This window comes from Paracoccidioides lutzii (assembly GCF_000150705.2).
Source record: "Paracoccidioides lutzii Pb01 unplaced genomic scaffold supercont2.3, whole genome shotgun sequence".
Classification (NCBI taxonomy): Eukaryota; Fungi; Ascomycota; class Eurotiomycetes; order Onygenales; family Ajellomycetaceae; genus Paracoccidioides; species Paracoccidioides lutzii.
In genome coordinates this window covers 681352-707482 of record NW_015440949.1, presented here as the reverse complement: position 1 = coordinate 707482, position 26131 = coordinate 681352, and the positions used below count along the sequence as shown (strand labels likewise).

At 48.3% G+C, this 26131-nt stretch overlaps 12 protein-coding genes across 12 annotated transcripts; 5 read left to right on the top strand and 7 right to left on the bottom strand.

The window, feature by feature from the left end:
- Positions 1 to 943: 943 nt before the first annotated feature.
- On the bottom strand, positions 944 to 1597 carry PAAG_01533 (hypothetical protein; the record flags this gene model as incomplete). Its single annotated transcript, XM_002796479.1, has 3 exons — positions 944 to 1174; positions 1198 to 1323; positions 1370 to 1597. The coding sequence occupies 3 exons, from the start codon at positions 1595 to 1597 to the stop codon at positions 944 to 946; spliced, it is 585 nt and encodes a 194-aa protein (XP_002796525.1).
- A 185-nt stretch (positions 1598 to 1782) lies between these two features.
- On the bottom strand, positions 1783 to 2694 carry PAAG_01532 (hypothetical protein; the record flags this gene model as incomplete). The annotated part of the gene is made up of 5 exons (XM_015844373.1): positions 1783 to 1945; positions 2145 to 2217; positions 2282 to 2318; positions 2378 to 2532; positions 2571 to 2694. The coding sequence occupies 5 exons, from the start codon at positions 2692 to 2694 to the stop codon at positions 1783 to 1785; spliced, it is 552 nt and encodes a 183-aa protein (XP_015701281.1).
- Positions 2695 to 2986: 292 nt separating this feature from the next.
- On the bottom strand, positions 2987 to 3736 carry PAAG_11296 (hypothetical protein; the record flags this gene model as incomplete). Its single annotated transcript, XM_015846969.1, has 2 exons — positions 2987 to 3311; positions 3570 to 3736. 2 exons carry the CDS (start codon positions 3734 to 3736, stop codon positions 2987 to 2989), a joined length of 492 nt encoding a protein of 163 aa, XP_015703391.1.
- Positions 3737 to 4245: 509 nt separating this feature from the next.
- PAAG_11295 (hypothetical protein) lies at positions 4246 to 4618 on the top strand (the record flags this gene model as incomplete). The annotated part of the gene is made up of 2 exons (XM_015846968.1): positions 4246 to 4353; positions 4442 to 4618. The coding sequence occupies 2 exons, from the start codon at positions 4246 to 4248 to the stop codon at positions 4616 to 4618; spliced, it is 285 nt and encodes a 94-aa protein (XP_015703390.1).
- A 1543-nt stretch (positions 4619 to 6161) lies between these two features.
- Positions 6162 to 8057, bottom strand: PAAG_01530 (hypothetical protein; the record flags this gene model as incomplete). The annotated part of the gene is made up of 5 exons (XM_015844372.1): positions 6162 to 7232; positions 7311 to 7481; positions 7555 to 7587; positions 7702 to 7746; positions 7851 to 8057. The coding sequence occupies 5 exons, from the start codon at positions 8055 to 8057 to the stop codon at positions 6162 to 6164; spliced, it is 1527 nt and encodes a 508-aa protein (XP_015701280.1).
- A 2102-nt stretch (positions 8058 to 10159) lies between these two features.
- Positions 10160 to 11275, top strand: PAAG_01529 (hypothetical protein; the record flags this gene model as incomplete). The annotated part of the gene is made up of 4 exons (XM_015844371.1): positions 10160 to 10196; positions 10272 to 10633; positions 10750 to 10847; positions 11059 to 11275. 4 exons carry the CDS (start codon positions 10160 to 10162, stop codon positions 11273 to 11275), a joined length of 714 nt encoding a protein of 237 aa, XP_015701279.1.
- Positions 11276 to 11711: 436 nt separating this feature from the next.
- PAAG_01528 (hypothetical protein) lies at positions 11712 to 12417 on the bottom strand (the record flags this gene model as incomplete). Its single annotated transcript, XM_002796474.1, has 2 exons — positions 11712 to 12326; positions 12409 to 12417. The coding sequence occupies 2 exons, from the start codon at positions 12415 to 12417 to the stop codon at positions 11712 to 11714; spliced, it is 624 nt and encodes a 207-aa protein (XP_002796520.1).
- A 476-nt stretch (positions 12418 to 12893) lies between these two features.
- PAAG_11294 (hypothetical protein) lies at positions 12894 to 14541 on the top strand (the record flags this gene model as incomplete). Its single annotated transcript, XM_002796473.2, has 4 exons — positions 12894 to 13131; positions 13195 to 13853; positions 14049 to 14092; positions 14382 to 14541. The coding sequence occupies 4 exons, from the start codon at positions 12894 to 12896 to the stop codon at positions 14539 to 14541; spliced, it is 1101 nt and encodes a 366-aa protein (XP_002796519.2).
- A 461-nt stretch (positions 14542 to 15002) lies between these two features.
- Positions 15003 to 15482, top strand: PAAG_11293 (hypothetical protein; the record flags this gene model as incomplete). The annotated part of the gene is made up of 1 exon (XM_015846967.1): positions 15003 to 15482. One exon carries the CDS (start codon positions 15003 to 15005, stop codon positions 15480 to 15482), a length of 480 nt encoding a protein of 159 aa, XP_015703389.1.
- Positions 15483 to 15834: 352 nt separating this feature from the next.
- Positions 15835 to 16205, top strand: PAAG_11292 (hypothetical protein; the record flags this gene model as incomplete). Its single annotated transcript, XM_015846966.1, has 2 exons — positions 15835 to 16025; positions 16118 to 16205. 2 exons carry the CDS (start codon positions 15835 to 15837, stop codon positions 16203 to 16205), a joined length of 279 nt encoding a protein of 92 aa, XP_015703388.1.
- Positions 16206 to 16797: 592 nt separating this feature from the next.
- On the bottom strand, positions 16798 to 19215 carry PAAG_01526 (N2,N2-dimethylguanosine tRNA methyltransferase; the record flags this gene model as incomplete). The annotated part of the gene is made up of 1 exon (XM_002796472.2): positions 16798 to 19215. One exon carries the CDS (start codon positions 19213 to 19215, stop codon positions 16798 to 16800), a length of 2418 nt encoding a protein of 805 aa, XP_002796518.2.
- Positions 19216 to 20300: 1085 nt separating this feature from the next.
- On the bottom strand, positions 20301 to 26131 carry PAAG_01525 (fatty acid synthase subunit alpha reductase; the record flags this gene model as incomplete). Its single annotated transcript, XM_002796471.1, has 3 exons — positions 20301 to 20411; positions 20496 to 25498; positions 25594 to 26131. The coding sequence occupies 3 exons, from the start codon at positions 26129 to 26131 to the stop codon at positions 20301 to 20303; spliced, it is 5652 nt and encodes a 1883-aa protein (XP_002796517.1).

The window sequence follows — 26131 nt, the reverse complement described above, 5'->3', positions numbered from 1 at the left end:
ATAACCCGTTTGCTATCGCCAGTCACCACCAAATTTTTTTTCAACTTTGGCTTTTTGAGCTAGGCCTTCGTGTCTGCTTCTTAATTTTCTTGAACAGTTCTCCTCATGTACCCAATTTAAGACTTGCGGTTCTTTTTGGGATTTTGGCCCTTCCATTTCTGCTTGGATGACTACTTTATCTTACCCACTACATACGACGCATATTATATTGAATAGTAATTTACATCTACAGTTACAGTTTACACATACCTTCTGGCTAAGGTTACATAGATCCCAAAAAACCAACTAGTGATATATACACTTTTACGTTGCATATTGCGGACCAGAACTACTTGGGTCCTATCATGATTGATCTGATATGCGGAACTGATGAGGATTTAGGATTCGTGGAATAGGCATATCATCTTTTAGTTGACTGCTGATTATAACTGTGAATGCTGCAATATTATGTGAAAAGGAGTGTATATCACTAGCAAAAAAAAAAAAAAAGCAAAGAACAGATATTCCATATCTGAAGCTAACAGAAGTGAGCCTTATATGTCAGACAAACTTATGAAACAAGGACATTTAACTACATGATAGCATGGCAAACAAGCATGGCATATCCAAAACAATTCTAATACATTCTCCTTCTCTGCTGCAAATACTAACAAATCGCTATTTCAATTTGATTCTCCCATATCTTCTTACGATATCCCCTGCCTTTTACACACCTCATCACCTAAATGTAAAACATGGAATCTTTCATCCTCGCATGAACAATCACTTCACACTCACTTTGCTTTCTCACCCTCACCTTCACCCTCCTTCACCTCTGCCTTCTGCTCAAACAACACGCTCAAATAACACCCAGCCCTTGAACAAACTTAAGAAGCGTAATAAGCCGGAGGACAGATACTTACTGCTTTCTTTGTGCGGCCAAGCAAGTAGCACATATTATGCGTCAGCGCTTCGACGGCATCTGCGACATTTCCACCAGGGCGAGTACGACACTCGACATCGCCGACGCTGCAGCTGTTGACCTGACCTCGTCGTCGACGATGTAGTAATGGCCCGGGCGCGCAGTCCCTTGAAGCGCTGTGTGCGATTCTAGGAAGTCCCAGTTGCGGACGTCAGTGACTCCACGGTCAACAACGGCGCCATTTTCGCGGGTTGAAGGAGTGGTCTGCGTCGCCTAGCTCGGAGGGGAAGAAAAACAGGTATTATATCACTTGCCGACAATGATGATGCTTTATGCGCAGGTAGCCGGATTTTGATATCTGTGGCCGAGTAGAGGGAGGCGCTTGCTTTTTGGAGAAGTGGGAGTTCATTGTTGAGGACGACCTGATACTGGCCTTCCGAGACACCGCCACAGTGTACGAGGATATACGAGGATGTTTTCTGGGTAATTTTGCTGGTGGTGCTTGGCCCAGAGTTTCAGGCGGGTTTCCAGAAGGTCGTCGAGCGCTGAGACCATTTCCTGGCGGTAGGTTTGGATGCGGAGGTCTGCAGGCCATTGGGCCAGCTGGCTGTTGATGGATGCAATAATGCCAGCGATGCTGGGAGTGTTAGAGGCGGAGCCTGGAGAAGGGTGGGTAACGTCGGTGGCGACGACCATGGTTTTGTTATAGGAAATGAGGGCCAGCTTTTTTTTGGCTCCGGTGGTTGTTTATGCCGCCGAGCTTGAAGTTGAATTTGAGTGCAACATGAGAAAAATACATGGCATTAATTGGTTTGGCGAACTTGCTGGCAACGGCGCAAACGCTGTGCACGCCAAATTTAACATTGCTGAGGTCCTTGATGCTATTGTATATGGGGCTTGCAATTGGGAGAATAAAACAAGTTAATCTGCAGCCGCGCATCTGTTTTAATCAGTTTCTCGATTTGGAGCTCAACCGCTTGCTCATCGTCCTTTGGAACGATAACAATCTTCGGTTTTTCAACGCTCATGCCGACTTCTTGAAACCTGATGAAAAATCAGCTCAAAGTCAGAGTCGCGAAATTCTGTACCCCAGGCCCGGGGGATTGATTGAGAATGTGGCGATTGATTCAACTGACATGTCCAATTTGCAGGTGTTTTGCGGTCGAAAATTTGTTATTATGCATGTTCCAGCTGCCAAAAGAAGTGTTTGTCGGCCTGTCATTTTTCATGGAAACTTTTGTACCTGATTTGGGGTCCTTTCAAGCCCCTTGCGGGCACTGCAATCAGTTCTGGTGTGGAGCTTGAGCCCAAACTCCCTTAAGATGAAACATTGTTAACTTCCAGACAGGGGTGAATAGAAAACATGTCGAATCTACTTACCACCGTAGACCTCCCAAGGAGGAGCGACGCCTATAATCTGTGACCCCTTTTAGTTTATTGACTCTGCATTCTGTGAAGGCTTTGCGAACAGCAAACCTGATCATTTGCTGAGTTTGGGCTGGGCTTAAATGTCATGTTAGAAGCCTGGGCAGACAATATAATACTGGCATGAGGAGGGAAATATCTCGGGCGCTGCCAGCTTCCGATATTGATGACGGGAAAATAGGGATCTGCCACAATTATGCCATGAGCTACAAAAGATATTAGCTTATCATTCCCTTCGCCATACAGGGTAGATGCTCGCAATTGCGGAAATAATCGTAGTCGCTCACACAACTACGAGATGGCTCTTCGGCATCGTCATCCACCCTGTAAAACTTCACTTCTCTGGATCCTGTGCCTGTTCTCGGCATTCTTGGCACCTGGTACATCTTGTCGCCATCACAAAACGGTAGCCAGGACAAGAACTGGTCTGATTGTGAGGATTTCACGACCGTCAGGGGGGATCCTTTTCGTATGAGTGGCCTTGACACGGACTGATTTCAAGAATCTGTCCAACATTTCCATGCTCTTCGTGTCACGGCCATTATTCTTCAAGAATGATTCAACCTCGGAAAGAGGACCTTTAGTGAAACACGCAGCATGTTTAGCCTGAACGTTGAGTAGAATGCGGGCCGTAGGGGCTCGGACATTGATGGAGAATCCTCACAATGCCTCAAGCCCAGCAGTCAAGCTCAGCTTTTCTGCATCTGGCAACCCAACAAGAAAATGATTTTTTGAGCCGATGTTGCTGATATCTTCTGCCCTCTTAGGGTAATGTCCCATCACGATGTTCAGTGCCTGAATGACTCCCTCTTTTCCACTGAATATTGAGCTTGCATTGGTAGAGGAAAAGGCGGTCGACCAGTTCAACAAGTTGCAGAGTCCCAGAAAAGTCGACACGAACGTAGCAAGTTCTAGCGTATGCTGGGGGCTCATCCTCACCCTCCGCGCGCAGTATTTGATGGAATAAGACGGGTACTCATCAAACCTATGATTTGCGCTGCTGATCAGTATGGCCTTAAGAGTCAGTTGCGATGTTCTTGCTGAATGCAGGAAACTGTTGCTCTATCAAAAGACAGATTTAGCTGCTCAGCTTTTCCAACGGATAGGAAGATTTCCCCCTCCCATCTGAGCAAATGACGATTCCGTATCAGAAGAGAGTATTCACGATTTTCTGTGCTTCACTTTATAGTTTGGGAATGTTGATTGGATATCTTAAGGCAGAGCCATATGTATTAGTTATTACCGGTATATGTTTATAACCAAAAATGGGAGACAGGCCATCTTTCGAGAAGATATTCGGGATTGATGACAAGCTACATCTCTGATTCCCTCTACCCTGACCTCCTCCCCCAACCCCAGGCCCCCCACTACCGTCACCACCAGCAGCGCCGTGGCCACACCCAGGATCATGGTCACCCCGCCATCAACCTCTCCTTCCCTTCCATTGTGGTTTGCCTGCCATTTCTGAAAAATTATAAGATATGGACAGGATAGAATAAGCTTCCAAGCACTTTAAAAATCATGCATATGATGATGTATCGTTACATACGCAGTTCTCGGTGAGCACGGGGGAACGGAGGCACGATGAGCCACCGCAGGGTTGGAAGAGCTCTTCAACGGTAAATATGTATATATATACGTATATGTAAATATATACCTGTCTGCCATTTGCAAACAGAAGCAGCCCCAATGATGTAGACCGTAGCTCGAATTTGAGGGAATTTTTGAAGGTTTCCGGTCTCCACTTGCATCCAGTTGGCGGAGTCTTTCCTGGTCTCTGGGGTGGTAAGAAGGGGAAACAAAACAAGGGAAGAGGGAAACCTAAACTGACGGTTTGTTATCTCCCCTTTCCAGGCACATTGAGTATCAATGAAACCAGGGTCCTTCATTGGTGGCGGATCGCCTCCCTTGATTTCAGCATGCCGGTACTAAGGAAAGGTGAGAAAAATGATAAGGAAAAGGGGACAAACCGAACAAAAAGCTGGAGAGGAGGCAAGCAGGAGAGGAGGAACACGGATACAGCAAATGTAAAAAGAGGGCTTTGGATGCCTGGATTCAACATGTTTAGCGAACTTCTACTATATTCTCGTTCTCTCATTCACTTTCTTTCCCAAGGATCTTTCCGTGGATGCCTTTAACAGGGCAGACATTTATCCACGAGAAACTCGTGTTCAACCCAGGCCCACAGGCCAGCGCTTTGAGAAACGTCATCGTTTCACCCTCACCTCTGGAGTTGGACGGTTTGTTCTTCAAGATCCAATCCGGCGTGGTCCACGTTGGGCAACGGAGTGATTTTGAGGAAGATGCAGAGTGTCATTGAATTGGAATTTATCCCTGCTCGATTGAAAGGGATGGGGATTCCATCTCTTCTTGTCAAGCAGGAGAGTCAACATAAGCAAACAGCTAACTTAGATAACTAGGGTTGATTGATTAATTAGCTAGTTAACTTGCTGATAATTAAGAAGAGAGGTTGGGATTGTGCCAACGTAAATAAACGACTTTCAGCGAGTTGGCAGTTTAACCCCCCTAAATCAGCTATACATATTGTTAAGGGTCCTCCTATATTCTATTGAAGTGATTGATCTCTTTGACCCCAATGGTATTCTCACAGCTTCGTTTCTATGTAGAAATTAATTTAATCTGCGAAAGATAATATATAGTTAATAGAACTCCCATGAGTCTGCAGGATGCCAGTGCCTTCAGGTTCTGAGCACCTGAAACTGAAGAAATCTCAAGACAAACGTGGATGAAATGCCCCAAAAGATCTTCCAGGGTTTAGAAACCTGGCATCTGTCATAACTACATCGAACACTCAAAGGGCAGCAAAGTACAGATTCTTTGAAGCTCTGAAAGACCCGTTCAGTCTACACTTCCGGCATTCTACCGCCCGTCCTGTTCACTGAATGACTCAAGTTTCAGTTGCTTTCCGGTCCTCGAAACGCTGTGCTGCCGCTATTTAAACCGGTCTATCTGCGGTGCGATGGTCAAAAGCCTCATGGGAGTTGGGATGTACGCCGTGTTTCTACGGCCAAGGTCTCAATCCGGATACCCACCCCATCGAGTGATATGTGAACCCAGACTTTGAGGAAGAGTTCGAATTTTGGAAGCACCGGAAGTACCATTCTCAAAAAGGCAAACTGATGCCCCAACTACATCATTATCGGATCATTGAGGAAAATGGAAAACTTCCCCAAAGGAGATAGTTATGTTCTGAGACTTGTATTTATGTATTTAACTAGCATTTGCTAAATATTGATCCACTCAAACTCCCCTCTGCTGTAGAGGCCCTGAGACATCCCTTTGTTCCTCATGCTCAGTTATCATAGCTGAGGAGGTGATCCCTGACATTCTTGGAATTGCCATCGATGAAGTGAGGTTCCAACGATTGAGAGGAAGATTCAGCGTCTGGTAGACACAGAAGGTGCCGTCTTTCGGGTACTAGTGAACCGTGCTGAGTGCCAGAGATGAATCGTTTTAAACACCCCGCGCCTACTTATGCCGCGCTCGATATGCCAATTTACACCACAGCAGCATACTTATTGTGTTAAAAAAAAAGAAAGGAAAGGAAGAACGTTGAATTTTTGGTTAAAACCAATAAAAAAACAGAGGGGAGTAGAAAGGGGAAACCTCATGGATCATATCATACAACAACCAACAAACTTCGATCCATATTACCGACCATATTAAACCCATAGTTCAATCCGACGCAAGGGAGCTCCATTAGGTTCGCACCGGATGAAACTCAGAAGGGGAAATTATATCATGAAAATTTCAGCGGCTAAAGGAAAGTCTCACCTGCGATGATCAGAAACAGACAAAAAGAAAATTGAAGCCCTTAGTTCTCATCCTTACACTCTGACCCGAACCTCCTCTCCCTCTCAGCAACACTCATGCCGTCACTCCCACTCCTATTTCCGCTACCGCCGGCGGCATCAACCTCCGCCCCCTTTCCCACTTTCCCCACCTCCTCCGCAATCTTCTCAATCTCCCCAATCTTCCCCACAACCCCCTCACTAAACCTCTGCATCCCCATCTCCTCGAGTTGAAACGGGGGGATGAATTTCAAACTGGCTTTCCAAAGCTCATCAAACAGCACCCTCAGCTCTCCAGCCCGTGATTTCAGCGCCAATGACACCTGCCTCGCCGCGGCCGCCGTTGTCGAATTCGACGACAAACTGCTCAATCCTGGACAGGGAACTAACAAAGCAAGTGACGACGATGATGGCCCCTGACCACCCACGCGTAGCGTCAGTGGCTCACCATCAACCAGGTCTGGAGCGCATGCTACAGAGACTGCAGCAGCCTGCTGCATTTCCACCCTTTTCCTCATCTCCTCAAGCTCAGCCTCCATCTCTGCCATGCGATTCTCCATCTCAGCAATGAGACGGAGTTGGTCCCGTTCGCGGATTGCGAGGGCATCGGCGCGCTCGCGCTCGGCAGGACAGGACTTCGCTAAGTTGTATATGTAGGTCCAGTCAGCAAAGTTGACGCGATCAAAACGGATTTTGGATCCGACGTCATTTGAGGAGATGGGAGTGGCGCCTGGAGTGGTGCCTGGCGTTCCCGTTGGTGGAAGGGGGTGCAATGGTGCTGGTGCTGATGCAGCTGCAGATACTGGGATTGAGGTTGGGGCTGGGAAGGCAGTGGGAGCGGGCGGTTGGTTTGCACCAACTGGCCCGGAAGATGATGAAGGTTTGCGAGAGCGGTTGGTGGTTGCGTCAGAGCCCGTGAGTGGGGTTGTGGGCCGCGATGATGTGCTGATCCTGGGCCGCTTGGTTGGGCGCTTTTCTGGCCCAATGCTCATTGAAGCTGCAGTAGCTGTTCCTAGGCTCTTTCGAGCCGATGTTGATGATGGTGCCGAGACCGGTTTCGGTTTCGGTTTGCTGGCTAGGGTGCTTGGTGGGTTCTGGTTTGATGTGTCAGTGTTTGATTCATGTAATGGGTATTGGGAAGGGGGAAGGGGGAAGGGGGAATGGGTTCTAACTAGATCGGGCCCCGCGGATGTGTTTTCGGTTTGATAAGGGAGGTCACCGCCTTCACTCTCGGTATCGAAGTCTTCTAGTTCGCTTTCGGTATAGAGCTTTTCAAGCGAATACCGGGACTTGCGAATCCGGGGTTGCATATTGCTTGGGAGATTGACAGACGAGATATTTGGCTAAAAGGAGGTTACCTATGCAAATACTCCCCATAATGGCACAAGAACTTCCGTTAGGATAGAGAATATTTACCAATTCATTTTTATCAGCCAGCTTTCTCGCTTCCTAGGTGCAAGGTTAGTTAAATATGCAGGAGCCGAAGATGATCATGATAGATACGGCATCCGCGAGATTAATGCGGGGACCGAATTCCGATTTTGATATATGTATGTCACTTACATAGAACTTGAACCTCACTCGCGTATGATAGTTGGGGTAGAATTTCTGAAGATAACAGACAAAAAGGGACAAAAAATATTCACATATCAGTAAAACGATTCAGACACTGGAATAGTTGGAAGTAGAAAAATTGATATTTCCGAACGCACTTCCTGAAATTCATCCCAGTTCAGCCTGGAGTTCTGAAGACGAATAACGTAAAGTTCAGCAAGGCGATCAAGTGGCCAATCATCTTTTTTATGAGAATGTTGCTGCTGTTGTGGAGTCTGCAGTGGTGTGTGCTGTTGAGCACTATTCTTTGGTGCAGGAGAGCCAAATGTGGACTGCTCGTCCATAGGAGAGTGTAGATTTGGCATGATGGCAGAGAGCGAATGATGCGGTAATGTTTAACTATATGATAAGAGAAGAGACTAGAGCGTTGGGGAACTCAGATGAGGAGGTCAGATGGAGCTGGGATCAGTTGTTTGATGGTGACTTGTTTCATTGACGTCAGTCTACGGTCCATCAGCCACCGTGGTCACTTCCGACCCTCTTTCACGGGTTAGGTAATTATTGTTTCAGGTGATTAACCAAATGGATGAATGAGATGAGCAGCGAGGCCGAGGGCATTAATGGTACCTCATATGAGGGTTTGTGCTGAGAAGAAAGTTGAATGGCTCGAAGAGCTGGCAGCATATTTATTCAGGTTTACCAACAAGACTGCTAGCGGGTATGAAACCCTTTCCTCCCTCGCCGGCCCCCCCCCCCCCCCAAAAAAAAACCCCCATCCCAGAATCTCCAGAAATAAAATAGGAGACAAACGTCTTCCAGTATGTACGTACATTGGGACATGCTCTCTCGTGCTCTCTCTCACCGCTTCCCTCTCGTCTCTCTCTTATCTCCAGAACTGAATTTGCTGGTGGTCTCGTAAGTTAATAATGTACGCACTTCAGCAGGTTGTCTGTTATAGTTATCTTGTTACGTTATCTCGAACAACTTAAATAATGATCAAACCCAAACCTTAAGTCCCGCGCCTAACTCGCTAAGAGTTACTGAGCAGGGTGGCCCTATCAATGGGTTGTGGACCCACACCCTAAGAATACGCAAAACCCAAAACTGGACTTAGAGACTTTGTTTTATAGACTGCTCCTAGCCGAGAGCTTAAGTGGAACCTTAGGGGCGGGCATGTCTTCAAGTCCCAACTGAAAGCATCCAGCTGGAAGAGAGAGCCAGCTGAAGCCCCCAAGATTTGGTTACGCCAAAGTAATTTGCGGCCCTTTTCGTGTCGGCGACTCAAAACTTCGGTAGCGACCGCCCCCGTACAGATATGAGGATGATAAAGACGAAAAAGTCAGGGAGAATCAACAAGTTTTGGGGTTGATGCATGACAAGACGTCTGGAGGTGGATATACACACAGACAGACAGACAGACAGACAGACATCTGTATTTTATATATTATATTTTTAGACTGTTTATGTCGGTTGCCAGCGACTTCGACCCGAATTCCATGGTTTTACGTCTGCTATCAAAAGAGCATTTTCACCGAGGTCAGAAACCTGTCTCAGAAAGCAAGGAAAGAATTTTCGGTGGAATTGACCCACGGTTCTTGGGAGGGGGATAATCAATCCATGGGAACCCTGGCTAATTAAGTACACTGGACAATGGTTCAAAACTTCGCTTGCAATATTTAGGAATTCATGATGAATTAACGCCTCGAGGTTAAAATATAAGCGCCGTCTCGATGGGCAGGGTCTTATTTATAATTCTTCCCACCCAACTCCCGCATATCCGGTTGTTGAACTGATCAGCCTTTCTAATCTCTTACACACCACTTTACACAAAATGAATACCCACCGTAGATGCAACAGGGGGGATCCAGATACACATCCATATATCCGGCTGGTGGATGCGATGACAGTCGTCGCATAACCAACCACGCAGACCAAGGTTAGAACTCGGCTGTTGCTTCAAGAAAAGCTTCCCTTACAGCCGGGGTGATTCACAGCAAGTGTTCTCAATTCCACCTGGGCTGGCACCTAGCAGAAATATAAGCAAGGTAGTGCAGGTTGTGAGGAAAACAGCCTAAGATGTTTTTGTCCGGATGCCCCGTCGGTAGAAGTACGGGCGTAGCTGATCAGTCCGGGTTAACTAGTTAACTACGCCAAATAAAACTGTTGATATTATCCCATCCCATGCACAAAATTCTCTCTCTCTCTCTCTCTCCCCCTCCCTCTCTCTTCTCTTTCTCTCTGGGTTCTCTTCTTCTCTTGTATCCACGCGGGGGGCATCCATCTAAATAACTAAGCGCTCTCTGATGCTGGTCAAGCTCTGCGGATGTCCGTCTTGATGTCGTCGTAAAATATCCGTTTCCTTCCTCCTAGCATCCTCCCTTTATATAATAGTACATAATAACTAGTTACTAAGTCTGGATTAGTTATATTGAATTGCTGTTCAACTTACAATATAAATGCTATATTTATGTTCCAACTGACGCCTCCAACACCGCTGTGTCCATGTTGGCCCAAACCTCCCTCGGCCATCCCCGAAGCCGGGACCCACTAAGAAAGGCCAGCAACCCCATTCATTATAGGCGGCTGGTACGCCGATCCAGAACTCCGCATCTTCGACAACAAATATTACCTCTATCCCACTGTCTCTACCGCATACGACTGCCAGAAGTACTTTGAGGCATTCGTCTCCACAGACCTAGTGACCTGGATAAATGTCGGGCGCATCCTTGACTTCAAAGATGTACCATGGAGCACCAACCGCGCAGCCTGGGCGCCCTCAGTCGGCTGCAAAGACGGCATCTACTACCTCTACTTCTCAGCCGGGGATGGTGTGGGCATTGGTGTGGCGTCTTCAAGATCGCCTGAGGGTCCGTTTGTTGATGTCCTCGGGAAGCCCTTAATAGGAGGAGAGATGTTTGGAGCGGAGCCAATCGATGCAATGGTATTTATGGATGACGATGGGCGGAGCTACTTGTATTGGGGCCGGGGGGGGGGGGGGGGGGGGGGGGGGTCATGCCATCGTAGCTGAGTTAGGAGATGATATGGCTTCGTTTAAAGGAGGGCATTAGAGAGATTCCGCTCGAGCAGGAATACGTGGAAGGTCCGTGGATGATGAAGAGGCGGGGGATGTATTATTTCATGTATAGTGTCGGTGGGTGAGTTTAAGCACCCCCTTTTTTTTTTTTTTTTTGGTGGTCCCTTTTAACTACATACAGCCCCATGTCCCGTATATATTTAAGACCCCTCCCCCCCTTTTATTACCCCCCCGCCCTCCTTACTCCCTTCTGTTTATTTTGAAGCTCCTTTTGCATCCTATCACGACTCAAAAAACCCGTTCTCATGCTGATGAACTTCCCACAAACAAAGATGGGGTGACTCGTCCTACGCTGTCAAATATGTCAAAGCAGACAATCCACTTGGTCCCTTCGACGGCCCAGCCAAGATGATCCTCAGTAGTGAATTAGCTATCGGCACAAGCACTGGGCACAACAGCGCCTTCAACATTGGGGATGATTACTACATCGTCTACCATCGACGGCCCATAGATGATTATGAGCGCGATCACCGCGTTAGTGTGCATTGACAGGATGTATTTTACCGATGATGACGAGATTGGGGTTGTTAGGATTACAAATGAGGGGGTGGACGAGAGACCGTTGTGAGCGAATATTGAAATTGGCATGACTCGGGCTTGTTCCATAATGGGGTTTAATGATAGATGCAATTCATTGATTTATGCTAGCGTATCTGCGTTTGGTAACTAATAGAGTTAGCAGTTACGTATGAGCCACGACCGTTTGACGGAAGCTTGCTATTTATAATTCTCTCAATTAACGTAACTTATTCGTTTCCAATGTTGTCATACGTTTTTTATCGCCGTTGCAAATGCCATCATCCATAACACCCAGTAGTTATTCCAAGGGAATCACAAATCACCAAAAAAAAATAAATTAATAAATAAATAAATAAATAAATAAATAAATAAAAAATAAATAAATAAAACAACCCCATATTCACAATCATACAGTCTGGGTAATCCCGACACCCCCACACCCCTCAAAACACCCCGTCGGTTTCCTGGGATCGTAATAGCCACTGCCATCCTCATCGTCCGTCTCACTCTCTGCGTCCGCTAAATTCCCCTTCCTCACCAATAAACCACCAGGCGCAGTACTCTTTCCCTCTTCACCTCCCGCACCTCCTCCCTCATCCTCATCCTCGTCCTCCCCAAGTGGATTCTTCTTAACCCTGCCAACCCCAACAGCCGCCACCCCACCGGTCCCCACAGCCGTAAACGAGCTCTTAAACCCGCCCTTCTTAAAACCTCCCCCTCCACCTCCAGGCCCTTTCACCTCTGGCTTTCCCCCCTCATTCAACTTCTCGCTTTCAACCCTCACAATCCCCGCTTCCTCATCTCTTTTCCTTTCATCTCTGCGCGCTCTCTCCGCTGCCTGTGGGTCCCTGGATAGTTGTTTGAGGTCGCGCAGCCGCTTGCGGTGCTGGTGGTCGTAAGAGCCAATGTGTGCTTCGTATTCTGGGTGGCGGGAGTAGGATTTACTACAAAGAGTACAGGTGAAGGAAGTTAGGGCTGAGCGGGCAGATTCCGTTTTTGGAGCTGGATTGGTGAAGCCGCGCTGTAATTTAATTGCTTTGTTAGTTCGGAAGCGTGGGGTGGGGGGGTTGGGTTTGCTTGGGGGCGAGTGAAGATGGACAAACTGGCGGCATTGTTTAGTCTGTTAGATAATGCTCTCCAGATGTTGGGATCTACGTAAAAGCACTTGAAGCATCGGCAGTGGTGAGATGATATTATGTAACCATTTACTTTGCGCTGTGTGATATTGTAGCTTAATATCAACTGTTCCCACCTTCATCCGAGAGCGCTCCGTCAATGAAATGATAGGCATTCTGCCAATGGCAACAAAAGCGGTGAGCGGAGTCCGGGGAAAATAGCTCGCTGACCAATCACAGACCGGTAGTTAAATGCTGATTCCATTGTCAGCTTCATTTTTCTTGCAGATATTCCATAGATTCAGAGATATATAGATGTACGGATATGTTTGACAGCTCTCTTTGACGCCATTTTCCACTGGTTTGCAGCTTATATCCCTTGCTTATAGATACTCTCTTTTGGCATCTCTTTGCCGTCTTTCTTCTCCCTCATCCATCCCCAATGCAATAAGATATCAAACGAACGCCCAGCAATGGACGAAAAGCCCCACGCTTCTGGCCAGAGAAGGTCAGCCGAGATCGACCAAGCCTCCCCCATATTGCTGCAGGAGCTAGAGCCATCTCCTATTGAGTGGTCTCCGGACTTAGAGTGGGGAGAATACTTCCCCAACACCCGTAGCGGCAATGAAGGCAGATGCAATTGTAGATACAACCCATTCCGATATCTAAATCTGGGTCTGGGACTAAGCGGAAGGGGTTGGGAATACTGGCGTATGCATCGTCCTCAAATCTCATGCAAACAAATAATCATCCCATCTAACCATTTTCCACCAGTATCTACCCTCCAAAGAACCTCGACCTATCCGCCCACTATCTTTCTAGGGCTACATCTTTCAAACACTTCCATAATCCCTCTCTTCACAGGCTCTGTACCATCTGCGGAACCATTCCTCCTCCTGACCCGCCCACTATACCAATCCCCAGCCCTAGAACCCTTCCTCCTTACTATTCCGGTACTTACCCACCTTGCCTCCGGTGTAGCCCTGCGCATCCTTCGTGCCAGACGCCGTACCCGCCTCTACGGCGCCGAGACACACGAACAGCGTAATGAAATTCGCTCTTCCGGCCACTGGAAGTATCCTAGCGTCCAGGCGCGGCTGGGGTATATGCTCTTGCCTCTAATAGCATCGCACGTGCTTGTTAACCGGGTTGTGCCTCTCTATGTGGACGGGGGTAGTTCGGGGGTTGGATTGGGATTTGTGGCTCATGGCATTGCAAGGTCACCGTGGCTCATGAATCTGGGGTACGCGGCGTTTGTGGGGGTAGGGGTTTGGCATTTTGTTTGGGGGTGGGCATGGTGGATGGGGTATAAGCGGGAAGTGGCGGAGACGTGTAAGGGGAAGGGAAAGAGGGTGGGGAGGAGCAACGGGCCTAACGGCGGTTTTCTGGGATCGTTTGAAACAGGAGGTGAGTTTAGAAGAAGGTCGAGGAAGGTAAGGTGGATTGTCAATGGGATTGCGGCGATGGGAGCTGGGTTATGGCTGGCAGGTGGTTTGGGGGTTGTGGGACGGGAAGGACTGGGGAGTGGTTGGGAAGCGAGTGGTTGGGATAAAATCTATAGAGAGATACCAGTGCTGAGCTGGGTTTTGGGGTTGCAATGAGATGATTTAGGCTGGTGTATGTGATAGGATTCTGTTGTTGGATTCATTTTTGCCATGCACGGTATAGATAGGTATGTATTTGAAACTCTGGTATTGATTTGAGGCATTTGAAATGACATGACTCTTACAGTTTAGAACCATCCGCATGCTACGAGGGAGGCATTTTCAAGTAGTTATATATCTACAGGCCAAGAGGATGCTCGATAAGTCCTTCAGGAAATGAGGCACTGATGAGTGGCGTGCACCGGACAACCGAATTTGCATCAATTCAACCTGATCAAAACACTGCAGCAGATAATCTCAGACTGTATATGTTTTATACCGTTTTTATACCATGTGTGTTTTCCACTTATCATTCAGAAAGGAGACACAGATCTGCTTACTCAAGGTTCGAGCCAACTCGGCATCTCTGGGTCGGATGCCATCTCGGGAGAGGCTTTCGCGGAAACCAATTATCAACGCCGGCAATCACGGGAACAGGCCGTATACAGTTGAAGGAAAAGATATGGAATCGAAATAAACCCCAGAGTTGTTTTTTTTTTTTTTTTTTTTGAAGGATTTAGCCTTCAATTTAACTTGCTTCTGTAATTTTTCATGGTCGCTGCTGTTTATGCGGTTATTCTTTGTGAATCCCTGGCCGAACTTAGCGTGCGGGATACCGAACGCGCCGGCAGAGTTGATGCCGAATGCACGCTAGCTAAATGCTTGAACTTGGCTATACTTCATAACTGCAACTCACGTCCCTCGGAATAATAACTTGAGAGGAGAAAAGATAAATAAATAAATAGGAAAAGAAAAGAAAGGAAAAGAACAAGCAAGGCCACTATTCGGGACGAGTCGTTCAAATTATCATTATTATATTTTTCCTTCTGACGACACTTGCTGCATTAAGTAGGTCCCGTACCATCATCCATCCCCTTTTCCCATTGTCACATAGAAACTCTATCGGAACTATATGACTCCGCTTATCTGCAGCCTAGGATGACCACTCACACAATTCTTGTCCTCCGTGGTGATGGGATTGGCCTCGAAATTACCGCAGAAGCCGTCAAAGTCCTCTCCGCTTTCTCTTTGAAAAAACGCACTTTTGACCTCCGCAGCGAGCTAATCGATGGCTGCAGCATCGACACCGACGGCACCCCAATAACAAAGACTGTCATACAGGCAGCTCTAGACTCTGACGCGGTTCTATTTGCCTCCGTGGGCGGGCCCAAGTGGGACGGTGTCCGACACGACCTAGAGGGTCCTGAGGGCGGACTTCTGCAGCTGCGAAAGGCGATGAATGTATATGGCAACCTGCGACCATGCATCTCGCTGTGTAAGGCGGTGACGAGAGAGTTTAGCCCGTTTAAGGAAGAAGTGGTGGAAGGTGTGGAGTTTTTGGTGTTGCGGGAGAATTGTGGAGGGGGGGGGGGGGGGCGCATATTTTGGACGAAAGATGGACGAGCAGGATTATGGTAGAATAATTCCCGTGTTTTTGATATTTTAGGATCGCTAGATATACATGAGTATGCCATGTACTGTACTCATCATATATGCGCTCCACCAGCAATGGGACGAATGGGGTTACAGCGCCCCTGAAGTCCGTTGCATCGCCCGTCTAGCCGCCTACCTTGCCCAGCACCACACAAGCCCTACGTTTTTCCTCTGGACCTCTTCCCATCATCTCCTTCGACAAAGCCAACGTCCTCTCCTCCTCGCGCCTATGGCGTCGAGTAGTCACTGAAACCATCAGCAGAGAATTTCCGCAGCTAAAACTCACGCACCAGCTCGCTGACAGCGCCTCACTGCTTCATGGCTACCAACCCCACGCATGCTCAACAGCGTGCTGCTAACTGATAATACATTTGGTGATATATTGTCTGACCAGGCTGGATCAATCGTCGGTAGTTTCGGCGTATTGCCAAGTGCGAGTTTGAGCGGGGTCCCTGGTGAGAGCGAGGGCGAGAGTGGGATGGTTGGGTTGAAGGGCCTATATGAACCCTCTCATGGCTCGGCACCGGAGTATGTTTTCGATCTTTTTTTCCCTTCCCGGTTTGGGGGTCTTCCAAGACAAAAAGAGTATATATACGCTAATCTATGTCTCACCATTACAGCATCGCTGGTGATAGCAAAGCGAACCCCGTCGCCATGATGTTCCGCTACTTGTTTGACATGGAGGCTGAGGAACAGATAGATGATTGAGCGGGCGGTTTCCTCTGTATTGTAGTCCGGGATCCGCACGCCAGATCTAGGTGGGAAGGCAAAGACCGGGGAAGTGGGTGATGCGATTGTGGAATTTATTAAGAAGGATGGGGAGATTGTAGGCTCTGGGCGATAAGTGTTCTTGAAAAACGGGCCTGAATTTAGGAGGCTGGGCTCTTTTTTTGAAGGAGGGGGTTAGGGTCCCATGCAGATTTTTCTGAAATGGGTGGGAGGTGGAAATACTCTTGATACCAATGTATTGAGTAAGCTCCTTAACGCAGAATCGAACTAGAATTTGCACATCCTACCGACAAAATCTATTTCTACGAATTGAAAATGCGTCTCTTTTTCTGAATGCAGGTCAGGGGTTCACTTCATGTGACACTTCTGAACTAATCAAACATTTCAAAAGTCCTACCAAATCCCACGTCCGAATTATCTATTAATAACCTAGCTTTGGTGTGAAGTTTTATTATACCTGTTATTTTATATCAGAATTTCTGGGGGAAAAATCTTAAGAGTTTTACTATATCCAGGGCGCAATGCTAGGCGTCTAGAATGTATATGGTCCCCCAATCTAGTTATTATAACATCATGATTTCTTGCCCTTTGATGCCCTATTCATTGGGCCCCAATTCGCTCTAGGATTCATCTGGTACCTTGTCAATCGCTTCTTCCGATGTGCCGCCAGCACAGTCCTACCTAGCGCCTCGTCAAACACAATATTCAGTGTGCTTGGATCCGGACCTATACGAGTCGGAGACGGCGATCTCCTGTACCCTCCTATTCCTGGAGAATATGATCGCTGTCGCTGCTGCTGCTGCTGCTGATTTGGAACCGCATCTCCATTCTTCTGGTGCACACCACCACCGTCTTCAGCACCGCTTTTGCCATCACCACCAGCACTTCTCGATCCAGCACCAGCTCGATACAACGCAGCCTCAATTTTCATCACCAGGTCCGAAAACTCTCTCGACCCCTCCGCTGCCGCTAGTACATCCCTCTTCAACCCTCTCAACTTAGCTCCAGCGTCATCCTCACCTCCATCAATACCACCCACAATCTCCCTCTTCCTCCTCATAATCCCCATCCCCGCAGTTCCCTCTCTGATCTTCCCCTCCTTAACCGGGAACTTCTGCCTCACCCACTCACGTATAATCTCCCATATGACATTCCACGGCGCATCTGTGCGCACGGAGCCGGCCTTCGTATGACTACGGCTAGATCTATAACCGAGATGATGCAGGGCACCGCGCAGACAGTCTTCGGAGATTGTTTGCGTGTGTACAACTTTGCAGACGTAGCTGGGCATTAAGAAGAAGGGGTGAGGGTCGAGTTTGGCTGGGTCAGTGCGCGGTATTAGGAGGGATGGGGAACCCTTTTCTTTAAGTGTGGTGAAAGGTTTCGTTTCCCCATTTGTACCAGAAGGCGAAGCAGCTGCCGGTTCGGGGGCCGGTGTAGTTTCTGGTGAGGGACCGCCCATATCCAAATCCTCTTCCAATGCGGTTGATAGCATCCCTTCAATCCTCCCCTTCGTCGGGTATGTTTCCTTATCCGCACCAGGAAGCAAATCCAAAATCCGCTGAATAAATACGTTATTATGCAGCGGGCCTCCCCACATGGGTCCAGCAAGGTGCAACTTGAACCCGCAATGCTCACATGTAGGTGTCGTGCTGGGGCCCTGCGCGAATCCGTAATGATAAAAAGGGTTGCCCTTTCTGTCACTTTTGCATTTATTGATGGCGAGCGGCTGTGTTTTCCAAGCCCCGCAGCCGTTGTCACATGTATACACAATCATAGATTTTCCAGCGATGAATTTGACCGCCGCAGGAGAGCGGTGCATACGCACGAAAACTCTTGCGTAGAAATCGATGGAGAGAGAGAGGAGTGGCTCAATGGATAGACCATATTTGGCGCCAGAAGTAGCTATTGCATGCAAGATCAGTCGCAGGCCAGCTTCGTGCGACTGCGGACCTTTGAAGGGCAGGCCGCCGTAGAGTGCATACGTTTTTTCGGGGTACCCGTTGGACGCGAAAACGCTCGCATCCGTGCAGGTGACGCAGAGGAGGCCACCATCAGTGACGGCTTGCACGGCAGCGTCCAGGAAAGGCGCTGCAGTGCCATAGGGATCCAGATCAACGACGTCAAACCTTCCAAAGTGCGTGCCATCTTTGTTGGGTTTGGGGCCTCCAAGGATACTATACATGTACGCGCAGGCATCGCCATTATTGGGTACGACGACATCACCAACACCGTTACGCTGAATGTTCAGCTTCATGGACTTGATGGCGTCCGGGGAGAGGTCATTGGCAACGATGCAGGTTGTGAAGGGGATTTCTTTTGCATAACGGAGAGCGCGAAGACCGGTTGCAGAGAGGGCGTCGAGCACCGAGAAGGAGGGTTTTTTTTTTTGATCGTTTGCAGCCGTATTTTTTGTAGGAGGGGGGGGTTCACAGCTTCCTTGAACTCTATTTCCAGCACTGGCATCACCCTCCTGTCCCTTCTCCATACCCTCCCCCCATTCTTCTTCCCTTCCTCCCAAATCCTCAGCCTCCCTCTTCCTCTTTTTCCCTTTTAATCCCCTTTTAAGAGCTGAGGCTCTCATCATTTTCTCCCTTTTCACAATCATGGCATGTTCCCCATATGCCCGGATCGCCAGGACACTCAAGTCGCGATTAAATTGTTGGATAGGATTGTAGAAAACAGACTGAACCTCGGGTTGGTGTTGTTGTCTCTGCTGCTTTTTGCCCTGCCGTTGTGGCTCTGCATCAACCTCTGGTTTACCTCCCTCTAACCCAGTTCCAGCTTGCAAGGCGGTAGTGGCCATAGTCGTCGACGAAGCTGCATTTGGTTGTTCTCGTTGCTGTCGAGGAGTAAGTATGTATGCCAACCCCTCCTTGACGGCCTCGTACTCCTTGCCATCATGCTGTATAATCTGGCCCGCGCTCAATTCTGTGCCCAATTCCACAGCTGCGGGGATAGAGCTGGAGTCCTCCGCAGTCTCCGCCATTGCAGATCGGGTCGTTTTCGTGAGAGTGCCTGAGTATGAGCAAAAATGCAATCGCGATCGTTGGCCCAAAAGAAATTTGGTATCTCTTCCCTTGAAAACACTCCTGCGATTGGTCGATGTTATACGGAGCCGTGGAGTCGGCGCGCGATGGCTACCACTAGCTCGAGCTGTAGTTTTGACCGTCGCTGTTAGCGAGCCTGCCGCCAAACATAGCAATAATCTCAGTCTATACAGGTACGTGTGCTTCTTGAAAGTGAGAAGGGAAGCATTGATGGCCTACAGTGTCTTCCATATATACGGAGTAGGATTGTAGGACTGTGTTTGTATTTTGGCATATCAGAAACTTTTTTTTTATTTGCTCCCAGGACAATCAGGCATCACGTGAAAAGTTTCTTGACCGAGTTTCAGGGGCAAGGGAGAAGAGAAGAGAACAAGATCAAAATGAAGGGTGAATGTCCCATTATTGATGATGGCGTGGATTAATATCATTGTGAAATTCACTGAAAGAGATCTATGCAAAGTATCTACTTAATGAGCAGTAGGAGAAGTAGTATTATTACCCAAAAATGAGACTCACCTGAAGGATCATCTACAACCAACTTCTTGCTTTAATTTCTCCACTGTAAGAATATCAATCAAATAAAGAGTAACATCAATACACAAAATAAGGAATCATTATGCTTCATTCTCATTCATTCCCCAGCACCCGTCAGATACAACAAAGTAACCTTTTCATCTCTCAAAAAGAAATAGAATGTGTGGTGACAAAACACCATTACTCTCTCCGTTCATCAGGCCCACCAATGAAATAAAAAGAATACGTGAAAAGAAAAGGCGGAAATTATTAACTGTACACAACAAAAGAAAACGAGAGAAACATTATTATAAATAAATGAAATGTTGCCGTATACACATACACACACCAAAAAATAATAAAAATAAAATAAAAAAAAAAAAAAAAAAGAAGGGGGGGGTGGCGGTTGGTCTCTAATTGAAATCAAATCAAGGCAACCTCACCTAATAGCAAACTCTTTATGACACAACATTGTACAATGTATACATCTATCTAATTTTCTAACCCCTTCTCAAAACTTCGACATTGCAATTGCAATAGCCTGCGTATCGCTATGGCTAATACTAACAGAAACCTCCTTAACACCAACCTTCTTGGCAGCAGCTGCTGCATCACCATGTAACTATACAACCAAATTTCCGTTAGTAAAACTACTGGAGTTCCAAAAAAGACCACCCACCCACACAAACACGAGTTAAAAACTTACAGTAACAACTGGCCCCCCATTCCCATCAACTCCAATCTCAATATCCCTCAGCGGCGCCCCAGCCCCTTTCCCCTCAACACCCAGACTCTTAAACACAGCTTCCTTGGCACTCCAGCGCCCAGCGAACGAAGCCTGCGGCGAGGGAGCACCACGGCAATATTTCTGCTCACTAGCCGTGAAATTCCGCTCGATGAATGTCTCATTTTCAATGTTGATGGAAGCGATACTCTCGACATCAACGCCCACTTTAGAGTTCTCCGCCGCGGTCGCTTTGGCAAGGGACTCAACCATCTGCCGCGTCTGTTGCATCTGCACATCCTCAGCCTCCGTCTTTTGTTTGTTATTCCTGCCGTTACCGTTGCCATTGCGGTCGTTACCAACGTAACCGAGTGTTGATGTCATCTCATTGAGCTCGACGCGGATATCCGGATTCAGGAAGACCTTCGACTCCATCTCCTCGGCATAGGGTGATTTATCCTTCGCGACGAAGAGGCTGTTGTTAATCAGGCCGTTGTGAAAGTAGCGGTATGCTTTCTTTTGCCGCGCTTCGACTTTGCACTTGTAGGATTCGAAGGTGGCCTGGTCGAGAGTGGCGAAAAGATATTTGGGATGAATGCCGATGGCCTGGGTTCCCTTTTGGCCGAATCCGAAGGATGTGACGGAGAACGCCTTGATGCCGTCCGTCTGCAGGCTTCGGCTTGGATAGACGATGTAATCAAACTTCTCCATGACCTTGTCGATGTTATCGGCGTTGCGGTTGCCGGGGACAAGGCCGCTGTTCAACACCTGGAGAGCGCCGTTGAACATGAAACCACCTGCAGCACCCTTGGGATGGCCGGTGAGGTACTTCTGGAATATACCTAAGAGGGCGTTGCCCTTCTGCCGTCCCAGATGCTTCATCTGCTGGCAGACGACATCGCACTCGTTCTTGTCGTTGGCGACAGTGGACGTTCCATGGAAAGAAGCAACGTCGAGATCATCTATTGTAAGACCCCAGGTCGCGAGTGCACCACGAAGAGGAGCGATGCGAGAATCCTGTCTCCAGAAATTGTTGCCCAAGCTAAACGCAGCATCCTTTTCTTGACGAATAGCCTCACGTTTAATATGTTCGACTCGCTCCTGCATATACTCGTCTTCGTTAAAAGGCTCGACGGCCTGCGCCTTCATCGCCTCGACTTCTTCATTCAAGTACAAAAGCTCCGACTCCTGCCATTGTTTAATTTGAGCCTTTCGGAGCTCAAGCTGGCGACGACGGTACTTAATGTCCAAAAGTGGCGAGGGGAACTTGCCAGCATTCTCACGGGCGGTGGTTAAAACACCCTTCCCGGGAGCCGGAACGGATCTGCCAATCTTGTCCGTGGCGGTCGCGGTGAAGCCAATGATACCATAGATGGGCACACCCATATCCAGCGCAAGCTGCGCGCTCATGATCAACTGCATACCGCAACCCTGAGACTCCATGAATCCACTCCGAGTCGTGGTAGTGGGTCGGGACATTTCCTGCGGTGTGCGGCCATGGGCGAATTCCTTCTCCGCATTGCTGGTAGCCTGCATGTTTGCGAACTCATACGATCCTTCTTCCTGAAAGTCATCAAAGCCACCCACAAGGCACACACGCGCCTTGCCTTCGACAATAGTTTCGTAGCCAATGTCGATAGACTCGACAGCCGTAGCACAGGCACCGACCGGTGTCTTGATGGGGCCCGTGGAAGAGAGCAAGAGCATGTTAACCCATGCGCTCATGGTGTTGATGAAAGATTCTTGCAGAATATCCTTTTGAAGAGGCTTGTCCAAGAAGCGATCCTTGTACATGCCCCGTAGAGCGTGGGAACCACCGATACCAGAACCAATACAGTTACCAACTTCGGAGATATGAACGTATTTGTAGAATTCGTACGGATCAGTGATACCAGAGGCAAGCAGCGACTCGGCAGTGCAGACAAGGACGTAAAGAGTGACCGGATCCACCTGGCTAATAATATCGTCGGGAATACCGTAATGTTTTGGGTTCCAGCCAGTTGGGATCTGGCCAGCGACAAAGCGATCGAACTTGAGAGCCTTCGGTATCAAAAGATTGGCACCCTTGAGCAAGCGAACAGTGTATTCACTTGAGTCCGGAATTTCGAAAACTTCAACCTTATCACCGTGCGCACGTTTGAACTCCTCAGCCGTCTCCTTGGATGCTTCAAAGGCATCTAGGTCCTCCTGCAAAATAACCTCCTGCAGAAGCACCTTATTATTTGGATCATACCCATTAAAGAGCTCTGGTTCAATAAGACGAATACCAGAGTGTGCAAGAATGTACTTCTCGTATTTAGCCTTCACATCCTTATCGTTGACCGGTTCGCCGGTCTTAGCATCAACCCAACCAGAATAGGGTTTACCCTTGATGGGCCCGTTATGGTTTTTGATCAGGCCCATCAGCCACGCCATCTCAATGCAACCTTCCAGAGAGAACTTGCCGTAGGCCTCCATCTCCCAGCGAGTTCTGGAATTTCCCCATGGGCCAATTTCAGCAAAACCAGTAACAACAACAACTTTATCCAAGTTGACCATACCCTTGAGATTAGCATTGAGCGGCTCGATCTCCTCTTTCCAGTTGGGCAGTTTGGGGAACTCAAATTTGATATTCGCACGGGGTTCCGTGATGACCTTCTGGTACAAGGCTTCGCTACTTTCGCCATTGACCACCTTGTTTTCCAGGGTGGTTTCCTTCATGACAGCTTGACGAACTGTGCTTGTTTCCGTGATTCCACTGCGAAGTTTCTTCATCAGCGCATTAACGTCGGGCAGGAATTGGAAGCCGCCGTTCAAATCTGCAAAAACAGGCTCGTTCTGGCATAGGTCGACAATGGCTGGTGCCATGAGACCGAGCAAGTTGAAAGCCATTTCCTGTTGTGAGAACGTCCATACGCCAAGTTTCTCGACGCCTTCGGCAAGGATGTCATTAGAATTCATGAGACCGGTGGAACGGGTCCAGCCAATCACAGCACCGCAGATAGTGAGATAGCTGGCCCAGTTTTCCGAGAACCAGCGGTTGAAGAGCGTCTCCAATCCCAACTTCGATTCGGAGTAGAGGCCATCGTTACCAAAGGTGCCGTGGTTGGGAGAAAGAGGTAAGATAACCTGTGCAGGCCTCGTTTCGAAGCCCCGCTCCTGCTTTTGCGTTTTGACAAAACCAAGCAAGCGGTAGATGTTGGTCAACATGACACGATGAGCAAGTTCGGATTTCGAGTCGATGCTATCGATTTCCCGTCCATTCTCTGAGATGGCGGCGAATGGTACGATATAGTCCAGATCCCAGCCTAGGCCATTCTTTGGATCGTAAATGTAGTTGACAAGAGCTTGGACATCTTGTTTACTGCCTTGGTTGAAGGGCACAACAACCAATTGCGATCCTCGCGCACCATAGCGGGTGTACATGGTCTGGTAGTACCCGGTGACCTCTCGAGAAAACCGACTAGTGGTAACTACAACTTTAGCACCACCGCTGATCATACCTTGCAACACCGCCGCACCAATCGATCCCGCACCGGCCCCAGTCATCAACACATTCTTGCCATAGAAGCTGAGACCGGCACGAGCAGCAGATTCTAGCCCATCGAGATAGATACCAGTGAGTTTCTTGCTATATTCCCAGCCATTTGCCTCCTTCTTTCTGAGATGGAGGAAAGGAACCGTCTCAACTTTCCCAGGCCGTGTATTCCCATTTATGTTGCCATTCATACGAGATCTTGAAATATTTCGGCTTCCCTTCTTCGCATTATCATTCTCCTGGGGCATGATCTGCGTTTCGTTCATGGACAAGGCACGCAAGACTTCTCGATATAAAGAGTTGAATTGCAGCTGTGACGACTTGGAGAGCTTATGCTGCTTGCGAATCAGCTTGTAGACACTGCGGAGGTCGTTCTGTACTTTAGTACGGTTGCTGTATTCGGAAATTGGCCCGCCTTCCGCCATGGCCTTGACGTAATGCTCGAGTTTTCTGGCGCTTGTTCGAGGAACCTCGCTGTAATTGATGTTACCGTGTGAATCAATGACCGTTTGAGGTCCAGTAGGGATTGCGACATCCTTGTAGACAGGATTGGCATGGAGAACCTCCTTGCAGTTCTCAATGAGTTGCTGACCAAGCTCCTTTGCGAGCTTGTAGGTTTCACCGCGCTCAGTGGGGCAGTTGTCGATATGGTACTGCATAAATTCCAGAAGGAGAGGATTGGACCGATTCATGATGCGAATACATTGGCTGACAATTTCACGATCGACAACCTTCAGTCGGCCGAAAATAATGTCATAATACATGCTGAGCGCGTCCTGTCTTGCCCAATTCCAGGACGAATCGTATACTCGAACCTTGAGAGGGTCAAAGGATGGCTCAATACCAGAGGCGTATGTGTCACCATGTTCCGCGTGCCACAGATCAAGTTGCGCTTGAAGAGTAGCTTGAGCCTCTTGAGACACCAGGAAAGCTTTATCGCCAGCCCGCAGGTCCCTCTTAAGATACCTCGCAGTAAGTTCGAGTTGCTGCTTGAAGAACGCCCGTTGGTCTTTAGTTAAGGCGTCAATAGCGGCTGGGTCCATCATCATGCCAGAGCCTCCGCTACCTGAATCTGCACCAGCAGAAACTGTGGAGAGGCTAATGCCCGCATTTGCGGCATATTTGTTGGCAACATCATCCAAATATGCTTTGGCATCTGCCTCAGAACCCAATCGCGAGGCAGGTTCCATGGTCAAAGCGAGCAGGAGAAGGCCGTCTTGTCGTCCGGACTGCAGTCCCCATCTCGTTTCAAGATACTTTCTAACAGCAGTAATATTAAAACCACCAGGCATTTTGGATGAAACGAGTCTGGCGACAAGTGATGAAGATTGTTTGCCAAGCTGGCCATTAAACATAGGTTGGATCGCAGCACCCAATTCATCTAATGGAGTATCTTCTGGTTTCTCTGGTGTCGAACCGAATTCCTTTCCAAGATCACCCAAAATTTCATTTTGTAGGGTAGACTTGCCTGTAGGTTTGCAGCAAGTTAGTTTAGCACTTACAATTGTAGAATCTAAAGAAGGAAAATAGAAAGGAGAGCAAAATAAGAAAATAAACACTCACCTCCAACAAGATCCTTAATTGCTTTCGTTACTGGTACATCAGCCAGTGGCTTCTTCAACTTCTGCGCTACAAGCACTCTAAGAACATCCAGAGCTGTGACTGGCGCATCAGAAACTGCTGCAGCAGGCCCAGCTGAGGAAGGTGGCGCTGGAGCTGGAGCTGCAGCAACCGGAGCTGTAGCCGGGGTAGCAGCGGAAGGGGAAGGAGCAGCGGTAGCTTGAGCAGCGGTGGGTGTAGGCTGTGGTTCCTCTTCTACAGGGTCGACATCGTAATAAATCTCCTTTGCATCTTTGTTATAGCACAGAATCTGACGTTGGACAGAGGTAGCAGCATCGTATGCTTCGTATTTGGAGGCGATTGTGCGCCGGGCCATTCCACCCAGGGTATCGGCGGGGCCAATCTCAACAATGCGCTCTGTCCGTTTCTCCTGTAGGATGACATCCTGGGTCTCAATCCATCTGACTGGAGAGGCGAATTGGTATGCGAGAAGCTCTACGAGGAGCGTATGGGCGAGTTCTTGCTCGACTTCGGGACGCAT